Here is a 25,538-nt window from a genome sequence, read left to right as displayed (position 1 = left end):
AGTTCTTTATTTTCTGTGATGCAATTAAAAAAACAAAAATGTCCACAAATTAACTCCATATGTGACTGATGTAAATTGGAGAATGCAACATTAATCCACAGGTTTTGGCTCTGTCCGAAGTTAAAGGGGTATTGGAAGGCTGTCTTCAAAGCTCTCTCCACAGTGTTAAGAGTTAAAATCGACCCAAACCCTCTGGTGTCTACAGGACTGTCTCAGAAAATTAGAATATTGTGATAAAGTTCTTTATTTTCTGTAATGCAATTAAAAAAACAAAAATGTCATACATTCTGGATTCATTACAAATCAACTGAAATATTGCAAGCCTTTTATTATTTTAATATTGCTGATTATGGCTTACAGTTTAAGATTAAGATTCCCAGAATATTCTAATTTTTTGAGATAGGATATTTGAGTTTTCTTAAGCTGTAAACCATGATCAGCAATTTTAAAATAATAAAAGGCTTGCAGTATTTCAGTTGCTTTGTAATGAATCAAGAATGTATGACATGTTTGGATTACAGAAAATAAAAGGACTTTATCACAATATTCTAATTTTCTGAGACAGTCCTGTATATTCACCTCTTTTATGGAGTTGTCCAAGAAATGTAATCTACCCAATTCCCATCTATTTAGATACTTCCAGATAAGGGATTATGTTAAGAGTGTTCTTCCACAGTTCCCCAATAAACCCTCTAAATCAATCAAAGATGACATTATATCGTTTAACCCAACAAAGAAGGGGGCAATCTCATAGATACTCGGGCAGGTCTCAGAATTAGACTCCCCTTCCTTGGCTAGAATAAGGATTGCATGGGAAGAAGACCTCGAAACATCGATAGATGACGGAACCTAGTCAAAAATTGTGAAAAGTTCACTCGTCTTTGATGTGTGCACGACACTCACTAGTCCAATTTAATGTGATACACAGGGTGCACCTTTCAAAAGCAATATATCCACAAATTAACTCCATATGTGACTGATGTAAATTGGAGAATGCAACATTAATCCACAGGTTTTGGCTCTGTCCGAAGTTAAAGGGGTATTGGAAGGCTGTCTTCAAAGCTCTCTCCACAGTGTTAAGAGTTAAAATCGACCCAAACCCTCTGGTGTCTACAGGACTGTCTCAGAAAATTAGAATATTGTGATAAAGTTCTTTATTTTCTGTAATGCAATTAAAAAAACAAAAATGTCATACATTCTGGATTCTTTACAAATCAACTGAAATATTGCAAGCCTTTTATTATTTTAATATTGCTGATTATGGTTTACAGTTTAAGATTAAGATTCCTTTTTCTTAAGCTGTAAACCATGATCAGCAATATTAAAATAATAAAAGGCTTGCAATATTTCAGTTGATTTGTAATGAATCCAGAATTTATGACATTTTTGCATTACAGAAAATAAAGGACTTTATCACAATATTCTAATTTTCTGAGACAGTCCTGTATATTTGGGATTATTCCTGACAGGATGAAGCTACCTGTAGCGTGACACAAAGTAATCGCTTTTACCACCCTCCTGGCACGCCCCCTGATACTTTTGGGGTGGAAGGAGACTGTCCCACCCTCAGTTTCCCACTGGATAAGGGATGTGCTGTCAAATTTGAAACTGGAGAAAATCAGGTATACACTACGGGGCTCTGAAAAGAAGTTTTTTAAAGTGTGGAGACCTTTTTTGACCTTTTTTGATAAACCCTCCACACAAATGTAGTAGTTAATTTTTGACAGATACCCGTATTTGGTTGCTGACGTCTAAGGCCTCGTCATGCTGCTTCTACAATCCGTTTTAGTCTTCAACTATACTGTGTTTCACTAAGTGCCTTGTAACCAGGAGCCAGTCACCGCACTCACGACCAAAATATGCCAAGGTGCCAGAAAACCATGTGTAGACTATGTAAAAAAGAGGATCTGCACACTTGGATCAATGCAAGTATCTTTAATTAACCAAGCTTTCGGTCAGAAGACCTTACCCTGATGAAGGTGCCTTGTAGCAATCGGTTTCTCACTCTGGACATTTTTGTTATACAAACATATGTTGTCAAATTTCAGTAAGCAGAGTATTCCTAACATCATTGAGTGACAGCAGGGGTAAGGGAAGTTCCCTGTGGGGAGGGAATGTTTAATGTTTTGTTTATGTGAAAGTGAAAATCAATAAAAAGAACTATGAAAGAAAGAACATCTTTCAAGTTATCTAACTCACGATCCATGCTCATCAACTCTTTTCAGTCTGTGAGCTGATGTCTTAAACCACATATGTACCGCACTGACACGAAGGAAAGACGTTCAGGCTGAACGACTTCCCCAGCTGAGGTTAAACTTCTTCCCATCATGCACGACGGCTGCGTATCACTGAGTCACCAGAATGTCCTGCGGACTGACGCGGAGTCGGGCCCAGGAAGGTTCAAGCATATCGCTTTCCTCTGCGCTCGGAGGGAGGCGGACCGGTGAGGCCTGAAAGTATCTTGCTGTCTTTTACCTGCCAGCGAAAGATGGATGACGGCGGAGTTCACAGAGAGCAGCACGGCATTAATGACAGAGCCGGGAGTCTGATTCCCAAAGAAGATCCCAGGACACAGTTGGGATTCTTGTGTTTCGACCCTCCAGGTATTTGTACTCCTGAGTGAGAATTTCCACGTTCAACGTTGTAAATCTCAACTTCCAACTTCCATGAAATTGTAATTACAATTCAAACAGTTGGAAATGTCTCGCCCGCTCCAACTCCTCCTTAGCTTACAACGACTGGCCCGGCGTTTGGAAAGGTTCACTGAAGTTTTCCTGTTTGATTTAATTTGATTCTCCCATGGTGTCACATAACGAGGGAGTACCTTAAAAACCATCAGCAGGTGGGGCTCCACTCATCTGTGGTGACTTTCACGAGGTTCTTATTTCAAAACACTCTCTCTGGTCTTGAACTCTGAATAAATGACAAAATAAGGAGACAACCTGCATTTGCACTCAACATTAACAGGCACTAAAGCGACATTGAAAAAGCCGCAGATTCAAATCACGGGTGGCTTGATTGTAGGAGACGCGACCCCGAATAACAGGTTCTACGAGATACTCAGGAATGAGATGACGGCATCCTCTGGAAACAGAACTGTACCATTTATCCTTGAATCTTAAACCCGGGTTAAATCTTGCATGTAACTAGAAACGCTGAAGATGATCTTTGACCTCCGGGGACGTCTGCGCTGTGTTTGGCCGAACCCGAGCTGCAATCTATCCTGGCAGATCAGGGGTCGGCCAATCAGACGAGGTTATCTGCAAAACAAACAACACCGGCCTTCTGTCTGCAGCACATCAGCTGACGCTGAGTGTGTGTGTGCTTGTGTGTGTGTGTGTGTGTGTGTGTTTGTCCAAGAACACAGGTCTGTCTCCAATTAATCTACCACCTGTATGAAAGTGTGTGTGTGGCTTCGTTCACTGTGAACCGGCGGTCAAGTTTTGCTCAAGTTTCAGAGTTTGCTTTGCTTCATCTGGACCAAATCTATACACATTTGCTGGACAATGTAATGCTGATTTTTGTGTGGGCGGGTAAACAAGTTATCGGGTCTTAATATTAGTGAAACAAAGGTTTTATTTCACCCTACCGTCATCTATTTAACATAAAATACGTGAACAATAATAAGTACCTCCACGATTCGGCGGCATTTAGCTGTAGTAGCTTGAAGTGGTGGTTGCCTGGCCGAGTTTTCCGGTCTCTGACATGACATCATTGTGGAAGAATTTGGCCAGTTTCTTCTTCTCTTCAGCGTTGCTTCAGTTCGATTTCACTTTTATTCCTGCACAGCTCTTTTAGGGTCCCAACGCAGCTCTCCAGTTGTGCCGAGCTTTGGAGTTTGACTCGGCTGTCCCAAGAACGTTGATTCTTTTATTTTTGAGCTTTTCTAAAGTACGTTATGGAGGTCTGAGGTGTTTTTGTGGGAATTCTGAGTTTGGTTGCGAGCTTAAAGGCCAAACAATTCCACTCTCTTTCGTGTCGTGCTTTGTCGACGGAGGAAACTGTTATGGACTGCTCAGTGAGGCCTGGAGGCTCTGAGATGAAGCGCTTGTGTTTTTGTGTATTTTTCTGATCATGGCGTTGCACGATTCCACCTTGGGTTGGGTTCGGAGGAACATCCACTCTGGGAAGACTGACGACTGTTTCTGATGCTTTTTACTTGAGACTGATCTTTCTCACGGTAACTAGCCTTTCCTAGACTGATCTAAAACAAAAAAGGCTTCTTTTGGACCATTGCTTATGACTTTTCCTCTTGGCATTGTGTTATCATGCACCTGAATTCTCCAGACCATCAGACATCTGGTTTTATAGAGATCTGCACAGCTGCTGAAGTTCATCTTGCACCTTACTCTCTTAAGTCCTATGGAGGTTGTGTGGGGATACTTTGTGTGACCCACAAGAGTTGTCTTTATTCTTGCACGCTAATATTACACTGTATTTACTAACTTTTGCAGATGATTATACTTTCTAGCTTCTTACCATGTCTTAATTGGATTATTTTTGTCCATGCAAAAAAAAACATGTGTTAAAGAGAGATGGAAAAATGCTTGCAAAGACATATAAAAGAAAAACTATTTAAAAACAACCACAAAGAAAACAGTACTGTATATGACCAGTAAAAATAATAGATGGGCTATATAAAGAAAGAGAAGCACCAAATGGAAGATTAAAGTAAAAAGGACATAAAATAAAACAAAACAAGTGACGGTATAAAACAGACAAAAACAAACAACCAATCACTTAAAAACAACCGCAAAGAGAAAATGAGCACAGAAAACATTAGTAAGACTTGCAGAAGAGAAGCCATGCTCACGCCCACGTCAACAACAAAAAGGTATAAAAACACGAGGACGAGATGCAAATCAAGAACACAGATGCAGAAAGTGACTGAAAAATGCAAAGCTACCAGGAAGAGATACAAGTAAACAACGAAAACATCTAACTGCTGCGGCAGGTGGATGCAAGCGGGAGCTGAAAAACAAAGACCCACAGATGGAGCACGAGGACACTTATCTGCAGCATGTGAAGCGTCGTGTCTCCAATTCTGGATGTGTGTTTCTCTTTAACCAGCTGCTCCTCACATCTGTCCGAAGCTTCCCTCTAGAAGTTACAGTTACTAGAGGTTACAGTCACTAGAAGTTACAGTCACTAGAAGTTACAGTCACTAGAAGTTACAGCCACTAGAAGTTACAGTTAATAGAAGTTACAGCCACTAGGAGTTACAGTCACTAGAAGTTACAACAACTAGAAGTTACAGTCACTAAAAGTTACAACAACTAGAAGTTACAGTCACTAGAAGTTACAGTCACTAGAAGTTACAGTCACTAGAAGTTACAACAACTAGAAGTTACAGCCACTAGAAGTTACAGTCACTAGAAGTTACAGTCACTAGAAGTTACAACAACTAGAAGTTACAGCCACTAGGAGTTACAGTCACTAGAAGTTACAACAACTAGAAGTTACAGTCACTAAAAGTTACAACAACTAGAAGTTACAGTCACTAGAAGTTACAGTCACTAGAAGTTACAGTCACTAGAAGTTACAACAACTAGAAGTTACAGCCACTAGAAGTTACAGTCACTAGAAGTTACAGTCACTAGAAGTTACAGTCACTAGAAGTTACAGCCACTAGAAGTTACAGTCATTAGAAGTTACAGTCACTAGAAGTTACAGTCACTAGAAGTTACAGTCACTAGAAGTTACAGTCACTAGAAGTTACAACAACTAGAAGTTACAGTCACTAGAAGTTACAGTCACTAGAAGTTACAGTCACTAGAAGTTACAGTCACTAGAAGTTACAACAACTAGAAGTTACAGCCACTAGGAATTACAGTCACTAGAAGTTACAACAACTAGAAGTTACAGTCACTAAAAGTTACAACAACTAGAAGTTACAGTCACTAGAAGTTACAGTCACTAGAAGTTACAGTCACTAGAAGTTACAACAACTAGAAGTTACAGCCACTAGAAGTTACAGTCACTAGAAGTTACAACAACTAGAAGTTACAGCCACTAGGAGTTACAGTCACTAGAAGTTACAGCCACTAGGAGTTACAGCCACTACAGGCAGCGTGACACACCTGAACAGTTAAAATCTCTAAAGGTTTTCATGATGAGGAGAGTCTGGAAGGTTTGACTCTGGTTCGTTGCACCAGCTTGTTTTTGTGTTTTTATTGGAGACCACCAATGGTGCAAGAAAGAAAAAAGAGAAAGAAGTTCCAGAGAAGGATAAAAGTTTCTGGGGTTGAGAATCTCTGCGAGGTTGAAGAGCGGCGACGGTTCAGAGCTCCACCTGATCGTATGTGGCTCATTAGCAAGGCAGCCGGCAGTAAATGTACCTTTTGTTTGGCCTGAAGCGTCGCTGAGAGCAGCTGAAAGCCTCTCTCCTATTAGCTGTGTGTGTGTGTGTGTGTGTGTGTGTGTGTGTGTGTGTGTGTGTGTGTGTGTGTGTGTGTGTGTGTGTGTGTGTGTGTGTGTGTGTGTGTGTGTGTGTGTGTGTGTGTGTGTGTGACGCAGGATAGTTGATCTGCTGACCCACTTGTTGCCAGATAAAGATCAGAGTAGAAGAATGCAAATAGCACACTCTGGAGTGTGTGCTTGTGTGTGTGTGTGTGTGTCTGTGTGTGCGAGTGTGTGTGCGTGTGCGTGTGCGTGTGCGTGTGTGTGTGTGTAAATTTTCACCAGATCTAATTTTAACTGAGGGCAGAAAATATTTTGTTCAGCTGCAGTTTTAAAAAGTCACACAAACACTGACTGTCTTCATTTACCTACGTGGCACTTCAAATATGATTTTCTTTTTGAATAACACATTATGTGTATACACATAAGACCTACATATATACATACATATATACATATATACATATATACATATATATATATATATATGTATATATATATACAGTATATGCATATATATATATATATATATATATATATATATATATATATATATATGCATATACTGTATATATATATATATATATATATATATATATATATATATATATATGTATATATATATATGCATATACTGTATATGTATGTATGTATGTATGTATGTATTTTTGTGTGTGTATATATATATATATATATATATATATATATATGTATGTATGTATGTATGTATGTATATATATTGGAGGTCACCTGTCCTGCAGGTTGTAGCTGTTCTCAGCTCTAACACACCTGGCTCAGATCAGGGGAGCACCGACACACCTGTGGAGACCCTGACGATGGTCCAGTCACCTGAACCAGGTGTGTTGGGGAGAAACGTCGAAAGCACGCAGGACATTGGTCCTTGTGGACCAGGGTTGGAGGACAGTTCTTGAGCGGATCCCAGAGACCGTATGAAGAGCAAAGACCCTTCGGGGGTTTCTGGTGGCTTTGTGGGATATGTGGGTCACCTTCCCCACTGATTATGATCACGTGACATGAAACCTGGAGAAGTGGAAGGATGTAGAATATCCGTAAAATCCAGAAACGACAGATGAATCCTCCTGAAAGGGCGCCGTCGTCTCCGTGACAACAGCTGATGACACGGGTCTGTTGCCACCCAATCAGTGACGGCCTGAACTCCTTCACCTCCACTTCTATTGTTCTTCTTGTTTACTCGTCCCTATCTGACCTTTCAGCCCCCCCCCCTCCTCTACATGACCTCCTCTTCCTCCACCCTGCTTTTCTCCCTCCTTTTCACCTCCCTCTCCCTACATTCTGCCTCCTCCTCCTCCTGCTGCATCTTTGAACGAGCTTCCTGTCGGTGGAGGTCAGAGACGGGATGTCCTGCAGAGGAGTGGAAGTTGCAGGCTTTATTGCTGCAACTGGGACGCGTTATTTAGAGGCCGAAACAGGAAGTCCATCGGTCGGTGGGGCCGTCTCTGGTCGGAGCCTGAAGACGGCAACAATCGCTTTGTTTCTGTTTGTGTGCTCGTCCCGACTGTCTTGTCCGTGTCTCCTTCCTGTGGGTGTTTTTATGTCCACGCATTCATGAAATATTGAGATCTGTCTTGGCATGACATGTTTCACATTTCCTGTTTGTTTGCAATAATCTGAGGAAACAACAACAAGCCCTCATTTCTGTGGCTTCACAGCAGAGCTGGCGCCAGATAAACACGTCTGCAGGAATCCGTGACTTCATCAGGGCAAGCATCATCAGACGCCGTCAGACCTGTCACAGGTGATCAAGGTGGAGCAGGTGGTGCCTGAAATGCTCTGCCTTTTCTTCCTCCGCCTCCAGAGATGACAGAAGTATTTAAAGGGCACAAATTGTGTTTTTCCTGACTTCTGGAGGTTCAAAATTGTCTCCAAAGTGACTGATTCTGCAGAATAAATTAGTGGATTTTGATGAAACCACTGACAGCCATGTGAGAAAGAAGCTGGTACTCTTGAACATATGTTACAAAAATGTCATACATTCTGGATTCATTACAAATCAACTGAAATATTGCAAGCCTTTTATTATTTTAATATTGCTGATCATGGCTTACAGCTTAGGAAAACTCAAATATCCCATCTCAAAAAATTTGAATATTCTGGGAATCTTAATCTTAAACCGTAAACCATAATCAGCAATATTAAAATAATAAAAGGCTTGCAATATTTCAGTTGATTTGTAATGAATCCAGAATGTATGACATTTTTGTTTTTTTAATTGCATTCCAGAAAATAAAGAACTTTATCACAATATTCTAATTTTCTGAGACAGTCCTGTATATTCTTGTAAAAAAAATGAACACCTGTGGAAAGGGATTGTTACCCTCTTAAATGAAGTGCTCAAAGTCGATCTCGTAAGTCCCCAGCTCTGTGTATTTTGGGTTTGTTGCCAGAGAATATGGGTACGTTTGGCAACTCCAACAGGATGTAGAATAATCCTGAGACACTGGAATCATCTGCTATGTGTAGTTTTATGGATGAAGGGATTGAACTAATGTCTAGAATGGCTACATTTGAACGGGTCACTTACAGAGTAATGGGGAGAGAGGAGATCTTTAACCAAGTGTGGGGCTCGTTTTGGACTTTAATAGAGGGGATGTCTGATTAATTATGTTGCACTTAATGTAATCAGAGGTGGACAGAGTACTCGACCCCAGTACTTGAATAAGAGTACAAATACTACTGGTCAAAATTTACTCTGTTTCAAGTAAAAGTAGCTCAGTCAAAATATTACTCGAGTAAGAGTAGAAAAGTACTTGCTTTTAAAGGTACTTAAGTATCCAAAAGTAAATGCTTTTAAATTTACTTTAAGTAAAAGTAAGAGTAAGAGTAAGAGTAAATTTCTTATTTTCCACATCAGTAAATTACTATATTTTTTCTAAATTAATTCAAGGATCTTTTAACTCTTGTTTCTGAGAATTAACTCTTTGAAACCAGCTTTAGGGAAGAAGAAAAAAGAGCAGACCTGAAAGTAACGAGTACTTTTCAGCCTTCCTAGAAATTTACTCGAGTAAAAGTAAAAATATTTGTCTTGGAAATGTATTCAAGTAAGAGTAATAAGTACCAAAGAAATCTAATACTCAAGTAAAGTACAAATCCTCTGGATATGTACTTAAGTACAGTACTCAAGTAAATTTACTCCGTTACTGTCTACCACTGAATGTAATAGATTTAAGGGTCAAATGTACATTATATGTAAGGCACATGTTGTTTTTTTTTTGCTTCTTGTATATGTTTTCATTTAAAAGAGCACAGTGAACATCATGTATGTTTATAATTTTGTGACGATATATCTGTTCTGTTGCAAAAATATTAATAAAAAAAAAGAAACCCCTGACAGCCGGTGTGGGGGGGGGGGGGGTGATTTGATATTGTAATGAGATGATCTACAAGCGTTTCTGCGCGTTTGGCTGATGTTAAGGGGATTAGGAGCTGCAGGGTCCTCAGAAACCATCCCAGAATTACAGCTGAGGTCACGCCGTGAAATAAATAAAAAGTTCCTTAAATCGGGCTCATCTTTCAGGTCGGCTTCATCTGTGAACCCTCTAATCCTGGAATCAGCCGCACGCGCAGCATCCGGATGAAGCCAGTTTAAACTCGGTCACGCTCTGACGGCATTAGCGGCACATTCAGCTCATTTCTGCACAATTTTAATCCGATTCTGGAGAGAGAGAAGAAAAAGGGCTAAAGAAGGAAAGAAAATGTCGACTGATTTAATTTTCAGCTGAAGCAACTTTAATGTGTCTGTTGGATTTGAGAGGAATTCCTCAGAAGGGGGGGTGGGAATGCTTCTTCCCGGCATCCTTGTGCAATAAAACTAAACTACATAAAACTAAACATCATTTGCAATTTTCAACTTAAAGGTCATTTCATAATTTACAGAGTAAAAAGGACACACATGGTCATTTATTTAGTTGGCTCGCCCTCACGATGAAAACCTACAGGTTGAAACCTTTATTGTCCCAATCAGTTGTCAAACAGCTCATGACATTTAAAAAGAGGAAGACAATCAGAAACCAGAGTTGACAATGCAATAAATATAATATATATATATATATATATATATATATATATATATATATATATATATATATATATATATATATATATATATATATATATATATATATATATATATATATATATATATATATATATAAACATACTGCTGGTATTAAATATGAAGTGCTGGTAGTTGCTGGTAGTTTGCAGAGGTGTCAAGTAACGAAGTACAAATACTTCGTTACCTTATTTAAGTAGAAATTTTGGTTATCTATACTTCATTGGTGTCATTTTTTTTTCAGATGACTTTTTACTTTTACTCCTTACATTTTCACGCAATTATCTGTACTTTTTACTCATTTACATTTTAAAAACAACCTCGTTACTCTATTTCATTTCGGCCTTTAAAAAAAACTATCCAGTTAAATTGCTCCATCCGGATAGAGTGAATTTGGTTGTGGTTGTTTCAGATGTTCTTGTCCAGTTTTGTTCTTACATCCGTTCCCTCAGATTCCTGCAACTAAACTTGGATGTACATTCCAATTAAGGTTAGGATAAATGATAACATGCCTCTGAAGTTTGACTTTTTGCACCATTACAATACTTATAGGCAACTAGTCATCATATCTCCTGCTCTCTGAAACACATGTTAATGCTCAATAATACATATATATGGTTCTTTAATATATTTGCATTATACTAAGATGCATTCATTTTCAATGGCTTTTGTCCTTAATGGCTTTTCTCCCCTTACATTACTTTTACTTTTTTACTTTAAGTAGTTTTGAAACCAGTACTTTTATACTTTTACTTGAGTAAAAAACTTGAGTTGATACTTCAACTTCTACAGGAGTATTTTTAAACTCTAGTATCTATACTTCTACCTGAGTAATGAATGTGAATACCTTTGACACCTCTGATAGTTTGATAAAGTGTCATGTACAGATGATCATGCGTGGGGACGCAGCGGTCACGTGTGTTACCTGCGCGCGCAGCAGGACAGGTGAGCGGATGGATCCGCTTTAACCTGAGCCATGTGCGTCGGAGGATCTGGACTCAACACCCACAACATTTGTGCACCAGACTGAACACTGTTGCTCCACATCACATGTGCGTTATTAAAAACCAGCCTTGATGAGCTGTTGAGGAGAAGCAGTTGCAGGCGCCTCGTTAATCCAGCCTGGACCAGGAAGCGCGCTGAGTGGACCGCAGCCGCCGCACTTTAACCAGAACTGAGGGGATCTGGCTTCAGTTAGGGAGCATGGCGTTAATAGTAGCGCGCTTCATTCATAAAAGCACCGTTTTGAAGCTGCTTCGCATCTGTCTGGCCTCTCGGCTGCAGGAGGAACGACTTTAAAGGCTGTAGTTTGAATTAATGTCTCATTTAATTGGGGTCACGTGGTCTGTAAGGATCCCACCGATTGGTCCGTTCAGCTGCATGGCCTCATGTCGTGTGGCACAGTACCGGTACCATGTGAAGCTACCGTCTCATTCAAATTACTCAACATCCCTAAGTGCGGTTTCATAAAGCTTCCCTAATTAAAATCCTGATGAGAGGATCAAACTACGTTTTTCTCTCAGATCTCACATGTGAAAAGCGGAACTTTGCTTCTTCCCAGAAGTCCCGGTTTCAATGAGCAAGTTTAAACCCAACACCAGAACCGGCAGGTGTTCTGCCATTTTTTGCTGCTTTGCCAAAAAATGCTCCCTAATGGTTTTCTACCTTTGTACAGCTACAATTTTATTGTGTTTTACTCCCTAAACCACGTCCTTTTCCCCCAAGTGGTCCTTGTCTCTTGCCAGGCCGTCATTGTAAATAAGAATGTGTTATTATGACCTGCCTGGTTAAATAAAGGTGAATAGCCGAATGAATATCAAATAAAGCAATAGAATTGTTTTTTTCCCTCTTTATTGTATAATTTTCACAAAGTGTAATGCAATTCATGTCATGGGTAATGTGTTTTGAAGGATCAAATACTCGACATCCCGTATTATCCTTTTTACATCGTGCAAGAAATGATTGGCGTGGCAATCAAACTTTGAAAATAGACTGTGCGCATGCGCAGAACCACAAAGTAGCATTTTCTGGCAGGGAGCATAGAATGGCAGAACACCGGTCCAAAACCAGAACATTTTTTTGTTTTTAAGTTACTTCATCTTTCCTGCAATGTTTGAACAACAGGGTCAACTCAGAAGGGTAGCCCGAGGCCTAGAAGATCAGAGGATGGTCCCACACTCCCACCACAGTCCTCAGGTGGGGGGGCACTTTCTGATGCCATGTCTCACTATACACTACAGGCTATGAACAGAACTGGTGCTGTTTATCTGTACTCTGTATTATTTTGCAGCATTTTCCAGAAATCATCTTGAGAGAAAAGTGCATGACTCCCCCGACCAGTCAAAGGTTTGGACTCTTACAGATAAAAGGTTTTGACTGGTAATGAATGTGACTTGTTTTTCTGTCTCATGCGCGCTCTTGTACGTCACAACTGTGCACGTACTCCTTCATCATTGAAACCCCCCCCACCCCAAAAAAAAAAAAATCACTGGGTTGTTTGTATGTGTATATTTATGTATGTGTATGCATATATATATGTATATATATATTAAATATAGTAATAATGCACATATATATGCCTTTGGTTTCTACCGTCATGGTATCAATCATTAATATGTGTGCAGACAAGGTAAAAAAAAAACAAAAAAAAACAGCATTGTCTGATGGATATACCCCCCCCACCTCCCAAGATTTAACTCCAGCTCTCTCAAACTGAAGATCTGTCACAGTGGAGGCAAGGCAAGTTTATTTGTATAGCACAATTCAACACAAGGTAATTCAAAGTGCTTTACATCAACATTAAACGTGACAAGACACAATTGAACAGTAAATAACTAATAAAATGAAATAAAATGATAAGAAAAGAGGTAAAATAATAAAAGGCACAAGTTGTTTCTATACGATCAAAACGTACAAAGACCGGGTCAAATACAGTATTACAAAAGTAATCTGTAACAATTCGTCCGGTGAATTAAACCAATTTGACAATTCTATGCCACAATGTCTGTTTCCAGGTCTTATTTCACACAACTGACGAGAATTACGTTTCTATACGGTCAAAACGTACAAAGGCCGGGTCAAATACAATATTACAAAGTAATCTGTGCCGATTCGTGTGGTGAATAAGACCAATTTGACAATTCTACATCACAATGCCTGCATTCAGGGCTTATCCATCACTTTGCACGGTTTTCAAAAATCATGAGTATTTAATTTAAGAGTACGCTTAAATAACAAATAAAATGACAAGAAAAGAGGTAAAATAATAAAAAGCACAAGGGAGCTTCATAGGGGAACTAACAGATCAACTACTTCCCAGTCGTTGGTCTTTTCTGTTTCATGTTTGCTCTTGAACACACTGTTGATTCTGCACGGTCTGAGGTCTAAAACCCAACAATCTTTCACTTAAATAAACCTGAGAACTTTCAGTTTTTCTTGACTTGGTGTCGGGGCGTGTCAGGAAGGATTGACGGTGGGTCCCGAAGCCAGACCAGATGAGAAGTACTGGACTTGTCCCTGCGAGCGGTATTCGCCTCGTTTGCAGCAGCAGAGAGGATTAAGCCGAGCTGCTCTTACAGATGCACAGACTCGTCTCAAACACTACGTGCAGTTTTAGCTCTTTGGTCGGAGGGCAGGCGTCCAAACGAATGTTTTCTTCACAGGAAAACCAGAGGAATGCTGACGCTGGCGCGTTCCCTCTCTTTGTAGGATACTTTTAGCTCATGTGGGGGAAAAAAAAAAACATTCAGCAAGTCCACAAGTCTACATTTGAACTCTGTATCTTATCATTTCGAGACGTTTGCGTTTTAACTTCCATCCAAACAGCAGTTGTGAAATGCTGCCCCCTAGCGACGGTGCAGGAGAAGGACGCCCATCAAATATCCAAGTTGATCAGCTTGATTTCATTCCTTTTACGTCATCTCATTGATTAAATGTCCCATTATAATAAGGATAAGGTGATCCTCTGGGCCCGGTTTTTCAAAAGGTTAAATCCGGATCAAATTGATCCGGATTTAGTAACCCTTTTTTTTGCTATCCAGGATCACGTAATCCAGCTTACTTTTGAGCCGGTTTTTCAAAGCAACATCGGATTGGATCAATCTGATCCGGATAGAAACTTTTCAGGATCACCAAATCCGGATAACCAGTGCTCAAATAGGGTAGGAAACACAATGTAGAACTATAGATATGTAAAGAGCAACAAGTAGAATAGCCAGTCAATAAAGTTTATTTGTATTTGAAACGAAAACACACACACACACACAAAAAAACACCCTCTTCTGGCAGTCCGCTCATCTGAGACCTACAACAAATAAATAAAAACATTCAAGTGGCCTGGGTCTGTCCATGATGCACGCATCCTGAGGGAGAGTGCTCTATATAGAGACCTCCAAACCAACCGACCGGATGGCATAATATTAGGAGACAGTGCCTACCGACTCCTACCATGGCTGATGACCCCTTTTCTGACAGCAAATACACCGGCGCAGGCACGCTTCAACACCACTCATTGCAGAGCAAGATGTGCAATTGAGCGTTTAAATGGAGTTCTTAAGAGGCGCTTTGCATGCCTTAACTACCTGAGAGCAGAACCACAGAAAGCATGCAACATAACCCTTGCCTGTATTGTCCTGCACAACATCGCTACCAAGCGCAATGTCCCTGTCTGTGCTGACAATGATGCACCTGAGCCCCTTGGAGACCCTGACCAACCTCCTGCATTCTGCCAGAACGAGCAAACAGGACGTGCAACAAGGGACGCAATAGTTAGACACTATTTCTGATTTGGATTTGTTTTGGATTTCAAAAACCAGTGATGCCATTGCTTTGTTATTCTGTTTTATCATTGCATGCATCACTAAAAAATCATCTAAAAACAAAACAAAAATATTTTTGATTGTGATGAATTATAATATTATAATTAGTGACAGAATGATATATATTATTTGTGGTCAATATTGACAGCTGTTTGGGGGATTATTTTATGAGGCCAAACTCTTTCTACTTTGCTGTAGGCCTATACTGAAAGGCTGAATACGTTATAACCTACCTAATCACTGTAGCCTGACGGATGAACAAATCAAATTAAAACCTTATGAATAAATAGGATATCTTGTAGGCTATACTGCATGATCCAAATATAGTGTTATTTGATACAATTTTAAAGTTTCATTACATTTTGGGCCTGAAATCTACGCTGAATCCACCCTTCTGATGGGATCAGTTTAATCCCGATTTTTTGGATCAAAGTGATCCCAATCCTACTAAAAAGTTTTGAAAAACCCAAACTGAAGGTTTGATCCAGATCAAAACCAGGATTGGATTACGTGATCTAATCCGATTACGTAATCCGTTTTGTCTTTTGAAAAACCCATTTTCATGATTTGATCCAATCCCTTATCCAAAATCCGAGCGGATTACTTTTGAAAAACCAGGCCCTGGACTTTAACACCTCGTTGTTCTGAAAACACACTCCGGTATGATGTAAGTGTGAGATCTCCTCTTCTAAAACTGAAGATCTGTCAGAGATGGACTCAAACACAATGGAAGTGGTTGGGTTTCATCTGACACATTTACAGCGTTAACTAAAGGGCAGAGATGACTTTTGCACCGCAGCACATGAAAGAGTCCTGCAGGATCTCAAGCAGAAAACCAGAAATAGAGCACATGTGGGATGAAAACCAGTCTTTCTCAGGAAAAGCAGGAATGCTGACTCCGACCGTCTTTGTGAAACACGGGAGGTCATGTCAGCCCCTGTGATGGAAGGTGCTATTATTTTATTAGCACTGCTGCTTGTGTCTAAGCTCAACCAAGAATAAGCAGTAGATAAACACTTTCAGCATCAGGGAAACACTTGGGAGCAATTTGTCAAGTTATTTCTGTTTAAAATGGTGCAGCTCGAGGTCGCAACTCAGCAACTGCTGCCATTTGCAACTTTTGTCTTGTATGTCATTTTTGAGTCTTATCAGCAGCTTAAATATGATTTTAAGTGTTTTCAGTTAAGGATAAAGGCTGAGTTAAGCTGTTTTAAGACTGAAACATGAGCGCTGACGGGAGACCTTAGATGTGAAATGCTGCCATCTTGTGGTGAAACATGAAAACGTCAACAATTCCACAGCTCAGTCCAGGGATGATGAGACTTATAAAAAAGGTTTATTCAAATCTTTACACAGTGTGGGATCAGTTACAAGCATGAGATGTTTTAAGCAGTTTTAATCATTTTTTATCTAACAGCATAAAAACTATTCTAACCTTGATCAACTGTTTATAAATCAACACAAATTCCTCTACGATTCATTAGTCCCTTTCAGTTTTCCACCTAAAGATGTAATCAGGCACTTAAAAAAAAAACAACCCAGAAATGAATCACACATAACTAAAAGTATATCCACATGTGCATCCTACTTAAAGCTCAATCAAAAACCTTTTTGCTGGTAGAAAATAAAAATGAATCATCAAAAGAAAAAACACAAACCGAAGTGTTTCCTTGGACCAACTTACATCTGCAGAGACAGAAACGCCAACAGGTTCCCTCAAAAATGGTTCACATAGAATAAAAGAAGCCTCTTCTGGAAAGTTTAATGAGCCAGAGCACATGAATTAAAACTATTATTGCATAAACTGATGGGAATTAAATGTGAATGTGTGAAGAAAATAAACATCTATGAATGAACATCCTCAGTTTTTTGAGAAGATGTAAACTTGTTTATCAGGAAACAAGTCCCAACTGTGTGGCTCATGAAGACAATGTCTAAATACCTCCAACCTGAACAGAAATGTGGTTAAATGAGCCCAAATTAAGGCTCAAATGTAATTATCGAATCAGCCATTTCAGCGTGTTTGTCTCGTCCTAATGTCTCCGTGCATCTCTGTCACACATATACTTCATAACAAGCATCCTTTCTGGGGGTTTCTTGTGCTCTGCAACTAAATGTGTCATTGCAACAGTAGAAGTAAAGACTTAGGGAGTAATGGATCCATCGGCTCATGTGAGGAACTGCAGATTTCATGCATAAGACCTTTCTGAGGAAAACCTCCATGAGTTGCAGGGAAACCAAAATACCTGCGTGAATGTCTACATGCGAGTGAAATGGATGTCATCTGTCCTGCAGATAATTGATGTTAATAGATATAAACACACAAACTGAGATGGCGCCGCGCCAACAGCCAAATTTTGTGTTTGAGCGTCAAGTGTCCGACTCATTCGTACCTAAAACTCTGCCACAAACCTAAAGAGGCAGAAAAGGTCAAAAGCATATATAAGCATATAAAAAAACACGAATCACAAATTTTAAAATCTATGAAACTGCAAAAGAGAAGAAAAAAAATCAATTTAAGATTAAAAGTTACCCTTTTTTGTTAGAAATGAGGAAAAAGGTTGCTTTTTAAGGAAAAAAGCAACGTTTCCCATCTGATCATCTTTCAGAGAACTAATTAAAGCTACATTTGCATACAGTTGCAAAAGTGCAGCCCTGATGGATGTTTGTACCGATTAAAAACTGCTTTTCTCCAATTTTGAAGAAGAAACAATCAGATTTATCTTCTGCTTTAATGAAACCCAGTATTTTTGTTTGCAGCAGTACCTGAACTGTTTCCTCTCTCTCTTTTTTTTCCTTTTTCCCATTATTTTGTGCAACTTCTGCTTCCATTTCCAGATTGTGAACCCGTTTTATGTGCAAATCAACACAGAGCTGCTTGATTGTGGTCACTCGGAGTGGATGGACAGAGCGATCTTCAGGCAGCCCAGCTCCTTGCCCCCGGCGCCCAGGACGCCCTGGACCCGGTAGTTCCCGTTGGTCAGCCAGTGTGGCAGATCCACGTAGGGCAGGTAGAAGTCGGACTTGGGCAGCGAGTACGAGCCCTGAGAGGAAAAGATCACACGTCAGCACGAGGAAGACGGAAGAGAAACAGATAATCTGATAGCTTTACTGTGGGGGGGGGGGGGGGGGGGGGGGGGGGGGGCACGAAACTTTGTCTGCTTTGAGGATATGCAGTTGTAAAAATTATATTTGCGCATGTTAAATAAATAAGAAATAATATCACACCTAATGGAATACTGTAATCCAAGTCTGTATAAACCCACGTAGTATTTTAAAATGACCAAAATATATTTCTAAGTTATTTAGCAGGATAAAAATGTAATAACTTTTTATTATATCATTATTCAACATTTTATCATACTACTACTCTGACAGGTTGTTAAAGGAAAAATGTTAAAAATGTTTGCGCTCATATTAAGAGACATTTTCCAGAAATTATTTTATGTCCTTGCAATTATTTTCTGTATGTATTTTATTGATTTGGTGACACAAAATGAAGGTGAGAAAGACAAAGTCATATGTATACAGGGTAAACTAAAGAGAAATGTATCACAAAAACATAATTAATGTTAATTTTTTCAATTAAAGATTTGTAACAAATCACTTTACTCTTTTGGTGCCAGTACGTACGGGTCGGGGGGCCCGGCTGAGAATATGAACCAAAGAAATTGTCAAACGTGAAGCAAACCTTCCTCTTATCCTCCTTTCTCATCCTTGGGGTCCCACAGGGCTCAGTCTCAGGCCCCCTTTAGTTTTCTATACGTCTGTTTCCACTTGTTTCCATATTTATGAGTTATGCCATGTCTTTCTACTGTTACATAAACCACATTCAGATTTATTATTTAACTAATTAATCAGCTACTTCTATCGAGGCAGAGTTTTGAAACGGTAATCCACGCCTCCGTCACAACTCGGCCCTTTACATCATCCCCTTACCAAAATTATTGAATCAGGTGTGTTAAAGCAGGGAAACATCGACGACATGCAGTACGTCCACGTGACGGTCAGGAAACCGACATTTTATTTCTCCTCAAAACGATTTAATAAACTTTTCCCTTTTCAAAGTTTAAGAACACTTTTTAATGATGATGCCATAATGGCAACTTCTTTGTTGTTAATTTCTCCTAAATAATTAGTAAAAACCAGGAAAAGCTGCCCAAATACATATTTTTCAGGCTGAAACTTGCCCAACCTGGCAACACAGATTTAGAACCTCCGCAGGAGATTCTCCTCAAAACGATTAAATAAACTTTTTAATGAAGACTGGATACTTTCCCTTTAAAATTAAGACCCTTGGATGGCGATTTAAGATAAATTAAGACATTTAAAGGCATTTTTTTTTTTTTTGCGAGAAGTGGCAGAAGTAGACGGCTTCTTTTGCCCAGATGCTCCACAGAGAGAATTAGGAAGTCCTTTGTTCCTGCAGCAACCAGACTTTTTAATTTGGACTGCTGATGTCATGTCTGGCTGCTTTACTAATCCTTGTACTGCACATTGCACTTTAAACTGCAGCCACTCTTTTAGGCTGTCATAACTTGCTGCCATATTTGCTTGTACAGTGCACTTTTAATTGCAGCTATATTCTTAGCTGTTTAACTTGCTGCTATACTTGTCCTGCACATTGCACTTTTAAATTGATTTGTATTCTTTTTTCTTTTATCTCCCTTTTTTGGGGAGTAATTTTCTAGTTATTTTGCTGTTGTATTGATCCACTGCTGTCCCTAGGTGGAGACATTGACTGCATTTACATGCAGTCAATAACCCTTTTGAAACCCGAATATTGTCAATAACCCGAATTTGCACGGCCATGTAAACACCAATAACCCCTTTGAATAACCCGAATTTGCTCATATTCGGGTTTTTAAAAACCCCAAATATGACCCCTGGGTTACTCCTTTTAAAACCCGAATATTGGGTCATGTAAACGCCAAACGGAATATCCCCATCAAACGGAACATGAATTTGTTTTCTGCGCATGTTCTGTTCACAAGGAATCCTGGTCTTTTGAGTCCAGGAAGTTCTTATAAACACGGAAAAACGCAAGACCAGGCCACACTTTTGGAGTGAGGAGGAGACTAATCACTTCATAAATGTAATGAAGGATATGAACATTTCTGCATTTGTACAGTAGACGGTAGAAAGTACCGGGATAGCGAGATTTACAAGAAGGTGAGCGAAAAGTTGCGCGAAGCAGCATTTGTTTTGAATTTGGATACAGGAAGAAGAAGCAGAAATGACGGGAATTGCGTCATCACGTTCTCCGTGCGTTGCTGGTTTGATCCAGATATCCCGAATGATTAATTACCATGTATACAGGGATAACCCTGTTTGCTCACGCATGTAAACGGAATATTCTAATGTTTCAGTAACCGGAATATTAACAATAACCTGAATTTTGACTGCATGTAAACGTAGTCACTGTTAATGTGTATTGTTGATTGTCTTATGTTGTATTGTTGTGGCCATGGTGGCAATGAAATTTCCCCTTTGGGGATTCTTAAAGTTGAATCGAATCCTATCCTATCCAATGTAGTTTAGGACTTTTTAAGGACCCGCGGCCGCCCTGCCACATCATCCAAACTCATCTGGCCTGTAACCTGAAGCTCAGTCAACAATGTTGAGGGACTCACGGCCTTGAAGGGGCAGCGGCAGGGCAGGCCGTAGCTGTGCAGCGGTTCTGGACAGTCCTGGCCCGGCGGGATCAGCTGGTCCAGCAGCTGGCAGCCGTCCTGGTAGTGACAGCTGCCCAGCTCGTCCAGACAGGGGACCGTCACCCAGAAACCCGCCACCTCCCGCTCCAGCGTCACGTTCACCTGCAGAGGAGAGGACAAGGATCCGGGACACGTTAACGTCACGTCTGAAGCACGTGTGCTGCAGAGGACAGAAGTCTGGTCACATAATAAGGAAGTGAAAAGCACTGAGGCTCAATGAGGCTCGAGTGAAAGTAGGAAGCGTGAAGATTAAAACAAAAGAAGCCACGCGAGGAGGCAGAACCAAAGCAACAAGTTAAAACCACAACAAAGAGATATATTCATGCAACTCTACTGCTTGAACTTCCCCAAACCTTCTTCTGCGGTTCCTGAAGCAGAAACGAGGGAAAAATGTGCACAAACATCCATTATGGGATGCTTGTCCGCGGTCCGGCTGGATAACTCTACTCTACTTGTAGGAAAGCTGGTGAAACAGTCAGTGAGAGTCTGCACATGTATTGTTTTTAACTAGTTCCTTTTTTCCTTAGTTTTATTATTATTAATTAACTTATGTTCCTGTTTCGTTTTTGTCTCTTGTAGGCTCAATTAGTCTGTAACTTTGTGTTTTGCTGCTGCTGCCTAAAACAGGTCTCATATATAAATCAATGTAAATAATTTAAAAAAAAAAGAATATATATATATATATATATATATACACACACTATATATATATTTTTTGTTTTTATTATTTATATTGATTGATTATTATATATACATATATACACACACACACTATATATTTTTTTTTTTATTTATATTGATTGATTCTCACACACACACACACACACACACACACACACACACACACACACACACACACACACACACACACACACACACACACACACACACACACACACACACACACACACACACACACACACACACACACACACACACACACACTTTTTATTATCTATATTGATTGATTTATTTATGCATTTATTGATTATTTATACATTTGATTTATTTATATATTTATTTATTGATTCATTCATTTATATATTTAATGATTGATTCATTCATTTATAAACTGATGGATAATAAGCCTGAAAGGCCAATTTGTTCACCGAGACGGTCACCGGGAGTGTCGGGAGGATGGATGGATGATGGATGGATGGATGGATGGATGGATGGATGGATGGACGGATGGATGGATGGATGGATGGATGGGTGGATGGATGGGTGGATGGATGGGAACACCACAGGGGGAAGATGAATGTGGGTAGAGAGGAGACGCCACCATCTCACCGAGCCACTGGCGGGAGGGAAGCCCCAGAAAATCTGATGTGTGTTTGTTTGTTTGTTTGTTTGTGTGTTTGTTTGTTGTTGTACTCACAGCCAGCGGCGCGGCCAGCTCCACAGCCGTGGACCCGGACGCTGAGGCCGTCAGGTTCCCCGGAATGGCGATGGGGTCCGGAGACACAGCCAGGGTCTTCAGGACCGCCGGGGCGTCGGGCTTCCCGCAGTTCTTCCAGTCGAACCCGAGGAGCTGCAGGGAACAAGACCACGTTTCAATTCCTGTTCCCCCCGGACACTCAGGCCTTAACGTGAGAGCAGCAGTGAAAGTAGGTTCAAGATTAAATGGATGTTCTCAGTTTGCCGTTTGAATAATAAAACCTTGTGGTTTTGGTCTTTAGAGTTAGTTATCTATCATGCACTCTTGCTCCCCCTGGTTTGATTGTTCCTCCCTGGCTACTGGAGGACTTTGGCCTAAAACCCGATCAGCAGCCGTGGAGATTACTGAAGCTGGATCACATGACTTTTATAGGGACTGATATGGAAAAGGTGGTGTTTGTCTCCGTTTATCTTAACCGAGATAGTCTTCGTCATGTTTGTGCTGCTGACCCAGAAGCAGCTGACCGGAGACGGTGACGGAGAACTGAGTCAGAGCACAGGAACACTGAGGTCCTACCAGGACAGATGTGGTTGTTCAGGAACATCTGGGACGGTGCTGTTTTCCCCCCGTTCTTCCCCCGAGGCTGAGCACGTCCCGTTCATCCCTGCAGCCTGTTAAGACTTGTTTGTTTATGTGTGTTAAGAAAAAGGGACATTTTTTCTTTCCTGTTCGTAGTGAAACTGTCTGTTACTCCACGATTATTTTAATAAATCGCAGAAAATGGGTTAAAATAGTTATAAAAACTCTTTTGGTTCTTTTGTTCTTGGAGTTTCAGGTTTGATCAGAAAGTCATGAGTGACATTTCTGTCTGAAACATCCCTCATATCAGTTTTATTATTCTTATCTCATCATTTACGAATCGGTTTGATAAATGTTTAATCATCCTGACATTATTTTATGCTAATCTAATCTCTTAAAACAAGAAACGTCATTACAGCTGGGTGTTTCCTTGTTTATGCTTCTCACCTCTAAAAGTGACTCGATTAAACCACTTTTTTTTTAATACTTTTTATTTAGTCTTTTTCAAGTTTCACAGAAAGGAAAGAGAAAAAATAAAGAATGATAGTAACAATCATAACATAACTACCTGGGGGAGATGTAATATTTTGCCATTCTTTTCTTTCCCTTCTTTAAGGGCATGGCTGGGATTTGACCTTAAATGTAGACCATTTTTACCACTTTTGAACAAAATCCCTTCCTCTAATTCTCAAACAAAAAGTCAATTTTTCCATGGCGTATATTTCTTCAACAATGTCTAGCCATTGTCTCAGGTCTGGGGGATCGCTTCTCATCCAGAGTGTTCTCAGGGCGTTTTTAGCAGCAACAGTCAATATTTTGAAGAGGTAGATGTCTCTCTTTTCCATTACTTCAACAGGGATAAGTCCCAGATATACAGTCCATGGGTCTTTAGGTATCCTTAGATTTAGAATTTCCTCCATTGTTTGGATAACATTATGCCAGAATAATTGTATTTTTGGAAATGTCCAAAAGATATGCGAATGATTGGCTACTACTTTGTTTAGTCTGAATGTGTGGAGTGATAAAAAAGCGTATCTTCTCGAACTAGTTGAAGATTGCTGTGTTGCACGTGGAAAGCCAATCACTCACTGACAATACAACATTGAATTCTTGTTCCCATTTTGATTTGATATGATATATTATGAGATATTTGGTTAAACCACATTTACGTGAAGTAATGAACATATATGAATATTTGATTTTATGGCTTGGTTTTAATCTGCACAAAGCTCACATAAACGAACAGATCAGATAAACCACAGCATAAAGACCAATTACAAGCATTAATTATACATGAACGATAAAACGCGTTTAAGGAAACTTTAACTTGTTTTTGTCTGCAAACACTAAAGAAACCAGTCCATGCCAGGTTGGGTTCGGGTTCCAGCTGGTCGGACTCACCTGCGCGCGCATCACCCGCTTCAGCCCGGAAGAACCGCAGTCCACCTGCTGCGGAACCGCCGCCACGAGCAGGGAGAGCAGCAGGCTGGCCGTGAGAGAGAGCTCCATCCCGGCCACGATCAGACAGCTCCACGCAGCTCCACGCTGAACCGAGGAATGGAAGCAGGAGCCGGACACCATGGATCTATAATAATAACTGGATCGGACGTCAAAAATGGCCGCCCATTCATTTCAATGCATTCTGCTCAGCCAGCGCATCCGCCGAAAAAATCTCTGACTTCCGGGTTTACTTCCGCATACAGCGGCCCATAGAGCATGCGCAGTTGAGTCACCTCCCATGATGCTCTGGGGCCTCCCATCATGCCCCGGGGCAATGACGCGAATATTAATATAATATGTATTAATATAATATATTAATTAATGTATATTATTACATGTATAGCATTACATATATTATTAATGTATTAATATAATATAATTATATAATATATATTAATATAAAACATCCGTGGAATGCACGGACACGGCTGTGACGTCATCCGTGACGTCACGCCCAGAAAGAGACTTTTCTTTTACTTTTCTGGCCGTTATAAAACATTTTTGACGGATATAAAGTCCATGACTTAAAAATATAGAATACAAAGATTAGTAATTGCCGGGGATTACAGCTGGAGGTGTCCTGTGAACAGTTTTAGAGGCTTCTCTTTTACTATTGCGGTCTATGGGAAAAAAGCTTTCTGGGCCGCATGGGATTTTTGGTTGCAGTACCGCGGTTGGCCACTGGAAAAAATCGGCGCGCCTTCTGACTGCCAGACCCGGGGGCTGCCGGACACGCGCTGCTCGCTGCGCGCTGCGCTTCCGTGTTTACCGGCGCCGCCGTCACGTGACCGGCGAGCCACGTGACCAGCGGCTTCCCCTGTTTTAAAAAACACAGAATGCTCACAAATCTGAATTTACACTTCGTGGGATCTATCAGGGTGTTGTTACAAATTTGAGAGAGAATTACACCGTTTTTTGTTTATTTGTTTCAGGCTTTGTGAGTTTAAAAACTCTAAAAATTATTTTTTTTTAAGTTAAATAGAGTAACAATATAACATAATAAACAATATAACTATTCAAACTTAGAAGGCTACTCACTTGATGGGAAAACTCCCTTC

At 40.1% G+C, this 25,538-nt stretch overlaps 1 protein-coding gene across 1 annotated transcript; it reads right to left on the bottom strand.

Annotated features, from left to right (window-relative positions):
• Nucleotides 1–16,621: 16,621 nt before the first annotated feature.
• LOC133447467 (ganglioside GM2 activator-like) lies at nt 16,622–24,543 on the bottom strand. Its single transcript, XM_061726157.1, has 4 exons — nt 24,382–24,543; nt 22,402–22,554; nt 20,943–21,125; nt 16,622–18,353 (listed from the first exon to the last, which is right to left on the bottom strand). The coding sequence occupies exons 1-4, from the start codon at nt 24,487–24,489 to the stop codon at nt 18,198–18,200; spliced, it is 600 nt and encodes a 199-aa protein (XP_061582141.1). The 5' UTR covers nt 24,490–24,543; the 3' UTR covers nt 16,622–18,197.
• Between the last annotated feature and the right edge of the window lie 995 nt (nt 24,544–25,538).

The sequence above is a fragment of the Cololabis saira genome, chromosome 7 (genome assembly GCF_033807715.1).
Source record: "Cololabis saira isolate AMF1-May2022 chromosome 7, fColSai1.1, whole genome shotgun sequence".
Classification (NCBI taxonomy): Eukaryota; Metazoa; Chordata; class Actinopteri; order Beloniformes; family Belonidae; genus Cololabis; species Cololabis saira.
This window is presented reverse-complemented; position numbering and strand designations above follow the sequence as displayed.

What these genes read in the sequence shown, in the direction of transcription:
- LOC133447467 (XM_061726157.1), bottom strand. Translation starts at nt 24,489, where the DNA reads ATGGAGCTCTCTCTCACGGCCAGCCTGCTGCTCTCCCTGCTCGTGGCG. An exon ending in AGCTGGCCGCGCCGCTGGCT is followed by an intron (nt 21,126 to 22,401) that starts GTGAGTACAACA and finishes TCTCCTCTGCAG; the next exon opens with GTGAACGTGACGCTGGAGCG. An exon ending in GCCGCTGCCCCTTCAAGGCC is followed by an intron (nt 18,354 to 20,942) that starts GTGAGTCCCTCA and finishes TTTTCCTCTCAG; the next exon opens with GGCTCGTACTCGCTGCCCAA.